This window comes from Leptidea sinapis, chromosome 12 (assembly GCF_905404315.1).
Source record: "Leptidea sinapis chromosome 12, ilLepSina1.1, whole genome shotgun sequence".
NCBI lineage: Eukaryota > Metazoa > Arthropoda > Insecta > Lepidoptera > Pieridae > Leptidea > Leptidea sinapis.
The window spans coordinates 11,341,817-11,354,193 of NC_066276.1; the positions used below are offsets into that span (position 1 = coordinate 11,341,817).

Sequence of the window (12,377 nt, forward strand, 5' to 3'; positions counted from 1 at the left end):
ACTCGTTTCCCCTACAAGTACGTGCCTTCTTACATTACTTATTACACTTCGAGGGATTCTAAAGTAAACTCCTCGCAAATAACCCTAAATCACAAATTCTCGTCACGATCACTGAGTGTATGGAACAAAAGTAGTTTTACGCTCGGCGAAACGACGTCGATTGAATTCGACATCAATATTTCGGAAAGTTAGTTATGATGGACGCTATAAACCAACCATTCCGTAGTTCTAACGATGATTTATCGGACTTGTGTCCAGACTTTAGTACCCGGACGACATTGTTTGGATTTTATATACCTAATGTTATTTGAACTAACGAAATTTTATTAAAAAAATAATGCATAGGTATTAAATTATTTCTGCCTTAAATATTAAGTCTGAAAATTTTAAAAACAAGAATCTACCTGTTTAGTTACCTGAATACTGCAGCCTACTGATTCGACAAAGTGGCTGTGCGAGGCAAAAAGTTTCCCACAACATGCGCGGTTGCAGAATGCCAGATGTCAGCATGATGCGGATGGAATTTAGATGTGATGATCGATGGTGGAATTCAGCTGCTGGTATCAACATGAACAACTCTTTTGAGCACTACCCGTGATGTTCACTTTATGAACCGAAGTGCCACTTGGGGAGGATCTAGAATGTAGGGGGTGCGAAAAAGTCAGACTTTTTAACAGTGAACAAACAAATCTGAATCAGTTCAAATAGCTCTTCGAAATACTCTTCGTGACAAATACGAAAGAAGATAGACAGCGACTCGACATCTTATCGCATCGCCAAGTGATCGAGTCGTTCGTATAGTAAAGCTAAGGTATTCTAGAAGTTATCTCACTCTTCACAAAAGAGACTAAATATACATAGTAACAAATTTCATAGTATGACGCATTCTGAAATAACCAAAAAAATAATGAACCATATAGCCCAGGGTTAGTGACCAGCTAGAGGTCCCGGGTTCGGATCGTGGTAGGTGCAAACATTTATACGATGAATATGGATGTTTCAAATTCTAATTCAAATATTTTTATTCAAAATAGGATTTAAAATCACTTATTGAACGTCGAAAACTACCACCCATTCAAAAGAGACTGCCTCAGACCTGAGAAAAATGGGCGCAAGAAACTCAGCGGGCTTTTTTTTAATATAAAATATGGATTACAATGTGATATCGTACAATATACATTTATAATTAAAGAGCCTGAGGGTGTTCGCTTTATTCCCAACCTTTCCCACACAAACGTTTTTTAACAATTCTATTAAATTTCGTAACACATTTGTTTTGTACATTTTCTGGGATCATATTTTAGAAGCATATACATCGCCCAACAAAAGACTTACTAACTCGACCCAACCGAGTAGTAGGCATAACAAGTTTATGTTTGTTCTTCGAGTTAACATTATGATGATGTTTGTTTCCGAGTCATAGGTGTTTTATTTGTATCTATATGTAACTATATAGTTGATATATTTATCGTTGTCTTGCAACCCAATAGCACAGGCTATGGCAAGTTTGGGGCGAGACAATTCGTGTAATTTTTTTTCAATCAATTATGACATATATAAAAAATTAAATCGGATAACAAAGAATACATAACTGAATTGCGTAGACCATACCCATATTGTCAACCTTTAGCCAGCATAGCTTTGGTAACTCCTCTCGGGTCTTAAGAGCAGACGGGTCGTGGTAATAACTTAATTATGTGTTCAAAGCAATTAATACAATTACTTAGGTATTGTTATCAACAAATACAAAAACGCTGATGCTTGAGTACAATGAATCTGGTTTGAGCCCTTGTATCTATATACTCGTAGTGTGAAGTTGACACGTCCTTAATGAGATGGAGTGTGCCACGTACCCAATGAAGCTGATTTTAGTGTAACAACATAAGACCGCGACGCGTGAACGCCAGAGGACAATTGCGGAGGTTCGTGAAATATTGGTGACACGAACAATATTGGCAAATTGTGTACAGCAAGTACACGTCAAATTTGTTTTGGAAAATATGACGTCCTAGCTACACCTACGTCAACTTTTGAAGTATGTTACATCTTTAGCTTTAGTTTATAATGTTATATGAGTCATCAACGGATGAGCTCTGATGTGATAGTAATCTGATATTCTACCATATTTTTTTTATTTGTGAACAGAAACCTACGGTCGATTGTAGCTTATATGTTTTTTATGTTAAGTGACCAGATGAGCGGTACGACCTTTTTGCTTAAACATGTGTTAAACACTTGTTTAAAAAAAGTTCTATTACAAATCCGTGTTTTTTTGTTATTTAGCGTCAATCTTTAGACGTCGCTTAAATAGTTAGATACTGTTTAGCAAGACTCGTGTCTAATCTATGTTTAAATAATTTTACAAAAAAAAGTTAACACGTGTTGAACACTTGTATAAAAAAGTTCTATTACAAATCTGTTTCTTTCTCCTGTTAAGCATCAATCTTTAGACGTTGCTTAAATATTTAGACACTGTTTAACATAACACGTGTCTAAGCTATGTTTAAATAATATTTTGTAATAGCACCGAATATGTGTAGTCTCATTAGCTCAGTTATAATAGCTAGCTAGCCCTTTAAACCGAATAAATAATTCTTATGCATTACAAATATATATCCCTACTATGTGGCATTACTGTTTCACGGCAGACCTTTGTCTGCCGTGTATTTTTTTTATGAAAATAATGGTCGAGACGATCAAGACAAGTTGAGCTGATGGCTGATACGCCCTGTCCATTACAATGCAGTGCCGCTCAGGATTCTTGAAAATCCCAACATTTCTGAGCGGACTTACTATTGCGCTCGTCACCTTGAGACATAAGATGTTAAGTCTCATTTGCCCAGTAATTTTACTAGCTACGGTGACATTCAGACCGAAACACAGTAATGTTTATACATTACTGCTTCACGGCAGAAATAGATGCCGTTGTGGTACCCATAATCTAGCAGGCATCCTGTACAATGGAGCCTGGTTAAGTACACTGGTAGTTAGATATCGGGCGTTATAATTGTCAAAATGGCCTCACCTCAACGTTAAGTCATTAAAATATATTATGCATGGCTTCCAGGATATCGCTCGAGACTTTACCATCGTTTTTTTGACGATTCTGTCAATATCAAATAATAACAGGACAATTTTAATTCGGGGAGAAGATCGCATCGAACATAGATACATACGTACACCTTCCTTAAAAGCCAGCAACGCTCCTGTGGTTACTCTGGTGTTGCAAGAGAGTGTGGGCGGCGGTGATCACTTAACACCAGGTGACCCGTACGCTCGTTTGTCTTCATTTTCCATAAAATAAATAAAAAAAAATCTACATAAGATACAAATGGCCAATGCATTATTCTAGATACTCCGAGTTACAACAAGAAAAATATGAGTAAATTATTAAAGCAGTGATTTAATAATTTCTCAATAATTTAAAATAATATTTAACTACTTATATACTACTTCTACTATTGATAAATAGACACTAGTTCGTACCAGACTGATTAATAAAATTAAGAAAAGTTTCTATGTTGATTACACAGATAATCTAAGATCATATTTACGTCTAGATAGACTAGGACAGTAGTGAAAGTGTCGAATAAAATTGAGTTTAGAACTAACCTCTATTTTGAGCAATGCACGCACACTAACACAAAATAAGTAAGACAAATTGCGTGTTACGCACACTAAACCAATATTCCTGGCTCTCAACTCTGAGACTCTACCAAGCCGTATAAATTATCTTAACAAAATATATATGAATTTAATATTCGAATTTGTTACGCAATACGAGCTTATCATAAGCGAGTCCAGACAACATTGTTTAACTAAATCAGTATATTATATGGTATTGTCCTACATTCATTATCATCATCATTTCAGCCGGAAGACGTCCACTGCTGGACAAAGGCTTCGTCCAAAGATCGCCATGACGATCGGTCCTTCACTGCCCTCATCCAACCTACTCCGGCGATCTTGACCCGATCGTCGGTCCATCTTGTGGGGGGCCTCCCAACACTACGCCTTCCGGTACGGGGTCACCATTGGAGGACCTTACTGCCTAAACGGTCATCTGTCCGCCGAGCTATGTGCCTGCCCACTGCCAATTCCTTTGTTTCGCAATAATTATGTCGGTGACTTTGGCTCCCTACGGATCTCCTCATTTCTGATTCGATCTCCTAGAGAAACTCCGAGCAAAGCCTCTCCATTGCCCGCTGAGCAACAGTGAGCTTCCTCATAAGGCCCACAGTTAGCGACCACGTCTGCATTCCGTATGTCATCACTGGCAACACACATTGGTTAAAAACCTTCGTCTTCAGATACTGTAGTATTTTGGACGAGAAGATTTTACGGACCTTCCCGAACGCTGCCCATCCGAGTTAGATTCGACAAGCGGCCTCATTCCCGAAATTGGACCTACCCAACTGGATTATTTGTCCATGGTACAGTTCTCAGTATACAGGAGTAGTTGCATGGGCATTAGACATGATCTTCGTCTTGTTCATGTTCATTTTAAGACCTACTCCTTGGGAAGTTGTATTGAGGCCTTCGAGCATATGGCTTGCATATGGCTTAAGTCTTCCATGGTCTTTGCCATGATTACGATATCGTCTGCGAATCGAAGGTGAGTGATGTATTCGCCGTTGATCTTGATGCCCAGACCGTTCCAGTCCAGAAGCTTCAAGATATCTTCCAATGCTGCGGTGATCAACTTCGGCCATATAATCGTCGTGTTGACTCCCCGCTGCAGTCGGATAGGCTTCGAGAACTGATCCTGGAGACGGACTGAAACGGTGGCGTTACCATAAAAACATTTAAACGCTTCGCTATATCGATAATCAAACCTCTGAAGAGACCGAAGCACCGCCCAGATCTCGATCGAATCAAAGGCTTTCTAGTGCACAAACGCAAGCATAGTGGCTGGTTATAGTCCTCCGTCTTCTATATAATTCTATAAAGCCTTTTAGGAATCCGGCTTGTTCGGGAGGCTGGAAGTCGTCGAACCTGCGCACGAGACTATTTATACAATATTGCTTTAAATTAATTGTAGACTCTTGTTATAATTAAAAAGACACACTACACAATGTTGTTCTGTATATAATAAATAAAATAATGTTTTTATATGAATTTGTCAATAATATATCATAACATCAAAAATCACTTTGTAAAATATGCACCCTGCTGTCGTAATGAAATTGTTTCACAGCAGAATTACTGTCAAACCGTGCGTCAATAAATTCTCTCATAGAAATTATGTATGGACACATAAAAGGAAACACAAATCTGTTGTTTTTATTTAATTTAGCAGCATTTTCCTATTTATTCACATTTTAAACCTACTATGGACTTCCACAAATAATTCAAGACCTAAATTTGCCAAATCGGTCCAGCCTTTCTCGAGTTTTAGCGAGACTAACGAACAGCAATTCATTTTTATATATATAGATATAGATTAGTTGACTTAGATACGATCTCTAGGTGACAATTCCTACATAAAACCTGTAACACATTCCTTATAACATAATAATATATGCTATATTATAATCTGTTTGCACGGTTACTTGATCTTACAAAGGGGATGAGTTGTGGTTTAGCGACATGCGGGCTATCCTTGCCTTGCCTTAATTTGAACTCCCTCTGTAGACATAGTCTCTTATACCAACTAATATATCAACTGTATTATTTACACAGCTCATTTTGTAAAGTAATCTATTTATATATCTTGAGGCCAGTTAAGATCTCCTATATTTATGGTGTACAAAAAAAATCAAGAAATGTAGCGTTTCTAAGTAGTAGGGTAAAATATATTTACTTATGTACCTTGTTAACACTTATTGTTTAAAATTCAATATTATATCAACAAATAATTAATATGGATTTCCTGGATAGATTTATGGATCTGCCCAATTAGTTGACAGAGTGCAACGTAGGCACTATCCGACTTCAGTGATGGTTTGGTGGGGTAGCTACGAAGGAGCGACTGAGCCATACTTTTGTGAAAAAGGTTTCAAAACATCGGCAAAAGTGTATCAAGATACCATTCGTGAGAAAGTGAGCCCCTTAACCAACACCATGTTCAATAACCAAGAATGGTCCTTCTCGACGCCTGGTCAATCCAGCCTTGGTTGGAAACGAGCGTTTCGGACTTCATCAGAGGTGAAGACTGGCCGACGTCTAGTCCCGATCTTAATCCGCTGGATTATAATTTATGATCAGTTTAAGAGAGTACGGCGTGCTCTAAACGCCATGATAATTTGAAGTCTCTGGCCTTAATGTTTAAAGGACTGTATTGCAGCCAATGGAGACCACTTCGAATAAGCTTGTTATATTTTAAATCTTATATATAAAACTAGTGGACCCAACAGACGTTGTCCTGTACACACGTCTAAAATTTGAAAAATCTGTCCAGCCGTTAGGAGGAGTTCACTAACATACAAATGAGCAGGAGAATTATATTATATGGCCGTAATTGAGAATCTAAACCAATCTCAAATTCACTGAAACAAACAAAAAGTCATCAAAATCGGTCCAGCCGTTTAGGAGGTAGTTTAATTGGGAATCTAAACCATTCTTGAATCCACCCGAAGACACACATCAATATCAAATTCACTGGAACACACAAAAATCTCATCCAATTCGGTCCAGCCGTTCAGGAGGTAGTTCAATTGTGAATCTAAACCATTCTCGAATCCACCTGAAGACACACAGAAAGTTTCAATAAAATCGGTCCAGCCGTCTAGGAGGAGTTCAGTGACATACACACGAACACAAGAATTATATATATAAAGATTCTCGTGTCACAATGTTCGTTCCCGTACTCCTCAAAGTAATAATGTAGTAATAAAGTAGTAAAAATTTGCAATACAATATTTTTTCTTTATTTGAGTATTTATGACAAGACTTCCTAGTCTGTACTGTAGTTGATAACCTGTTCAACCCCAGAAACTTGGGGTTAAGCTTCTATTGACCCCCACACATGTTCCATAAATAAAATTGCGTACTCTAAAAAATGCAATATTCGGTCCTTAAAATGTAACTTTTCAATGGACTATATTAGGAAATTGACTTGAGATGTCGCTCTTTCAAAACTTAACAATTTGTTATTTTTAAATTTATATCTCTCACTTCTGGGATGTCACTGTTAAGGTTGAAGAGGTTATCAAAACTATAAAGTAAATCCTGTAGATGGAACCTGAGTGTTAAGGATTTTTTAATTTGGAGTAAACTTTTTTGCATGCTTATTTAAATAAGCCGAATAGAAAACACTACAATAAAAAGATCTATAATGAAGAAAGTTTATTATATTATTTATACTGTATTTAGTTGTGCTCAACTAAAATTAATTAGCCTAGTACTTCACGTCACATCTGAGTTAGGAAATAATATTTAGCAAGCCTGGGCTATACAAATTAGGCACGGAGAATTGTTACTTTCGGTTTTGAAGCAAATAAAGCCAATATAACATACTTTGATTTTTTATATCTAGAAATGAATAAATAAAGGATAATATAGAAGTAGGAATATTGACAAAAACTTTAGTTAATACGTAAGTATTCACCCTACACTGTGGTGATGTTATTTGAATTTCATACTTTGTAATTAGCGCCATCTCTACATGTTTGACCTAACGTAGAAGAAGTATTTACAATATGCGACATATTATGGATCTCTGTAGTCCGTAAATAAATCACTAGAGGGTGTTGTTCAATAAAAAAAACAAATTAAAATAATGTTGCCGTGAAGTGATGCTAAGCTAGTCATTTTGCCATCTATCTAGAGTTATCCGAACTGTGTCGAGCCTTAAATATTTTTGTAACAAGAAGTTTATACATTTTTACTAGATGTCGCTTTATTCAATGTATTGTATCTCAGTCCGTTGCAACGCGTTGGTTATCATCTAAAACCTAGGTAAGCATTCGTGGTTTATCTTTTATTTTTATTTCAATCTCTAAGACGTTTATGTATGAAAAAGTATGTTTTTTGCTGATTATCAGCTATCCTCTTTTTGTAATGTGTATGAAAGTTGAAAAAAAATTTGAAAATACAGTAGTTTCCTTTGTCTATGTTAAGACTAATTATAATCCTTGGTCGTCGTATAAGAATCGGGACTACCGATTTGGTGATTACTTGACAATGTGTTTGTTTAACATTTTGTGGTTGTTATTACGGTGATTAACGTATCGCAATACCTCCTATTGTATCCAGATACGATACTTGTTAAACCACAGGGTAAAAAGTAGGTACCTATAACATTAGCTGTTTCAATTAAGTATCTTTATGATGCTCTCTAATTCATTGGTTTTATCAGCCCTTTTTCTTGTTTAAAAGGCTTCATAACTCACAAAATAAAAATCAGACTCGTTATAATGATGGAATTTATTTCTCACTTCAACAGTAACAATCAGATTATAAACAACTGCATCCAAAATTACATCTTTATAATATTTTTATTAGGTTTAACGAAAATAAAATATTAAAATCATGGCTGTGTTTATTGTACCTACAAATATCAAAATATCAGGCTCAATATGAGCTATCACAATTCTCGACCGAAAGTCCTTCCCACTGATAACTGACAAGGTTGGAATACAAAACTCATAAATCTTCATAATTCATTTATTTCCTCATCTTTAAATATCACAGTAGGTAAAGACCCGGCGAAAATCTGAAAATTATACTACAAAGCATGCCACAGATCGAACTTTATATAGTACAGTAGTTATATGAGACTCTCTCACATTCTCACATAGAGAAATTCTCTGTTATTTTTAACGTCAAACTTAAAATTGAATACTGAATCAAAACAACTCTAGCTGACAACAAAATACTATACACTTGTATACATACATATATCTTCAAAAACTATTTGATCGATTTTCGCCTATGAATACGATCACGTCTAGAAATAAGATAAATTAATGATCTATAGGCCTTTAAAACATTACATTAAGGCATCTTGGTTTTCTAAAATAATTATTGGATTTTCGTCATTATTATGCGCGACCGCATTTTCCTAATTTCATTCATAACTTTTAAATTAATTAAACTAAATCATTTGACTATCACACATATGCCGCATCATTCACCATAGATTCGCACGCGCAGACTTCAATGCACTAATACTTATTAATACATCTAGACTTTACATCACAATTAAGTGCCAAACAAAAGAAGATTTAGATTGGTCAAAAGTAACAATTGGTCAAAGAGATATGTTTAAAGATATATTGGCTACAGAGCCTTACAATGATAAACTAGTTGACATTTAATTTTGATATTTCACAAAGATATGATTTAAAATTATGACAAAGCTCTTGAAACTATCGGTTTATGCTTAGTCTATCGTTGAAGATTTCTGCTTCTGTGCCGATATATACAAGTATACTGTGGTATATCATTAGTACACGTATATTTGCTTGAGTTGAGGCTTCAACTCAGGTGGTATGGTGTAGATCTCTTGTTCTGGCTTCTTTTTTACTAATCTTTTCCAACGGCCGCCAATATTCTTGCGAAGACTGCGAAAGCTCGCACGTTCGTTACCAATAGGCTGCATCAAGTTGTCCTGGAAAGACAAAATTTACGATTAGAATGGGCTCACTCGATTCAGAATATACACCAAATAAACAGGAGTATAATGACCCCCAATGAGTTCCGTTTTAACGGTTTTGTTATCGTCCCAAATCATAAGTTGCATTTGCACCGTTCGATGTAAAAATAACATCCAGTTACACAATACCCTCTTCAAACTATTTAAAGCCACCGTTGCCATCCAAATAATCATGAATAGAAGGTCGCTTGTGAACGTTAGTATTATTATCTACGAGCGCGGGAATCGAAACCGTCCGTTCAGGGTCCACTTTTATAAACGAATTTGATTCAGTTATATCATTTATTTCACGTGAATTTATTTTTAAGCTAATAACTTTAGGTTCTATTTACTTTTTATCTGTACAAAGGTGCATGCGAAGTAAACGAAGAGGCCATACGTGTACGAGCCAAGCCTTGAATACGCTATTCAAAGCCACATTAGCATTGTCTGCTTCCTTGTCTCTCGTTTTTATCTGTTAGATCATGCAAGTATTTATTACTAATGTTTAATTGTTCAGAAATATTGTCAAATTATAAGGGGCCCAAGTGGCCGTAATCAGAACGTGCTATTGAGGTTAAATAGTTTGAGACTGCAATGTTCAATGTTTGTTCGTTTCAGAAATAAGGCCAAACGGTTACAACATGCTCGCCTTGTGCAGCTTTCTACTCGGTAAGCGTGTCCCGACATTTAAATTTGTTTAACCGCCACTCTCTGGCTGCGTGTTCAAGACTCAAGCCAACGAAACGACTCTCTCTTAGATGGCGGGGACCGTGAAACGTCAGTCCTTTCGAATACAATAACTATTGTGAGACAATGCTAAGCCTCATTTACTCGAAAGTGTCATATAAAGCGTCGGAAAGAGCGCTCAGGTCAAGTTTAACTTATGGTAACTTATACGACTACGGTAATAATAGAATGAATAATCAGATCATCGGATTTTGTTGTATAAGGCTTGTAAGTAATTTATGACTGTTACCTGATCGTGAGGATAGACGTAAGGCGGAGGCAGCGGCGGTGGGAACTGCCACAGAGGCTGCTGTCGGAAGGCAAGAGGCTCCTGTGGTTGCTGGGGAGCGGAGGCCTGCAGGACTGCTTCAGCGGGGTGTACTGAAGCCGAGTGCTCTTCCCTCTTCCGCAGCTTACTGTGGACGATACGAATCGCCATCATAGTACCGTTATTCCCAACCATGGTATCAAATGGTCCTTCAACGCAAGAGCAATCAATCACACTGGGTTGGATCACAGGTAAAAAGTTCCAGTCGGGCAGTCACAACATTTCCACACAATTTTCACTCACAGCCGTAACGCAGAACTAACTAACTAATTAAATAAATTATCACAAGTATTTGTAAGTAGAGCTATTGCACATATCACTCGTAGGAACGCGCGGTAGGCCGCGTTTGCGAGCTTGAGCTGCGCGGTCAGCGGTGACTAGAATATTATCGTGAAATGTGGCCGGCAGGCGGCAGGTGCCTAGCAAAGCGCTCGCTCGTGCCAAACGACCTCTACGGAGTACTCCATGCGTCTGAGTTGAAGTGGGGGGGAGCCCAGGGCTTTTATACTCTCGCGTGTGACGCGGCGTACGTCTGCGGGGCGCAGAGCGCGGGGAGGGAGGACCGTCGACAGTGTCGCGTTTTCCGCGAAAAACTACGAACACCGGCAAGGCGGGATGAGAGGAAACGACGTGTTCTCATATCGTAATTGTAATGACGCATAAAACGGCACCAGCGACCGTTGGTTATTCCGATAGCGAAACCAATAACATCAGACGCATGCTAAATGTTACGAGAAATACACAGTAATACCACACGGGACCTTACTGCGGAGGCTGTGAGTGAAAAAGGCTGTTGATATACCTACGATTGCTACGTTGAATCAGAGTTGATGTCGAAAATCTCAAGCAGTTCGAATCTTTATCAAACATATATAATTCTTGCATACTGTAGATAAAATATTAATAATATAATATTATTTTATTTCCCAGAATCACTAAGCAGTATAATATTATAATAATCGTACAGTTCCTTCAAACAGTTGTTTCATAAAAATACATAATCGGCCTGGCCCGTATTGATTTCATCGATAAGAACAAACTCGAGGGAGACGGCTTCATACATTTTACCATAAACCGAGTTCAAAGTCCATCAAACAACATAGAGAACTCAATAAGTGCCAGCTGGTCTCTAGACAATTTAAACGCAACAGTATTTATTTTGCATCTCTCTCTACTGTGTGCGTTTTAACATAAACGTGGAAGATAAATATATTTTATGCATTCGACTTGTAAAAGCAATGTAGGGCTGCAGGGCAAGGGAGAACGGGAAGGTACATTGCCCTTAGAACGATCCTAACTCAACTGAGCCTTCGGGCTTTGACTTATGGGGTAAAAAACACAGGTAGAAGAACTATCGTGGGTCTTTACCCTTGAGCATGTCTAGAGGAGATCTTAAACACTAAATATCGTATATTTCCTCGTATTAATGAGGTTATTGTTATTGCTTTCGTAAATATGACGTGTTCGTTATAAACATTTGTAAGATTTAAATAATAGATATGTATGTTGTGCACAGTATTAGTTCGTTATCGCTCATAATGTGAGTTTCATGTCCTTTCCAGTAAAATACTATGTTATCTACACTAAAAACAGTCACGCATTTAGTTTTTAATCACAAATTCAATGTCGTTTAGACATTAATTTTAAATTAAAAGTAATATTATTACAAAAAGTTTGAGATAAGAAGCTAAATTAATACATTGGTTTCGCTTCGATAATTCAGGAATATAATTAGTTTGGTAA

The 12,377-nt window shown here is 37.1% G+C and overlaps 1 protein-coding gene across 3 annotated transcripts in view; it reads right to left on the minus strand.

The window, feature by feature from the left end:
• Positions 1-8,349: 8,349 nt before the first annotated feature.
• LOC126967243 (uncharacterized) overlaps positions 8,350-12,377 on the minus strand; it is a 255,670-nt gene continuing 251,642 nt past the window's right edge. For all 3 annotated transcript variants that reach the window (XM_050811733.1, XM_050811736.1, XM_050811734.1), the window contains 2 exons: positions 10,557-10,722; positions 8,350-9,553 (listed from right to left, as the gene is read on the minus strand). In XM_050811733.1, the coding sequence (XP_050667690.1) occupies positions 9,389-9,553; positions 10,557-10,722 (331 nt within the window). In that variant the 3' untranslated portion in view covers positions 8,350-9,388. The remainder of the gene's footprint in view (positions 9,554-10,556; positions 10,723-12,377) is intronic.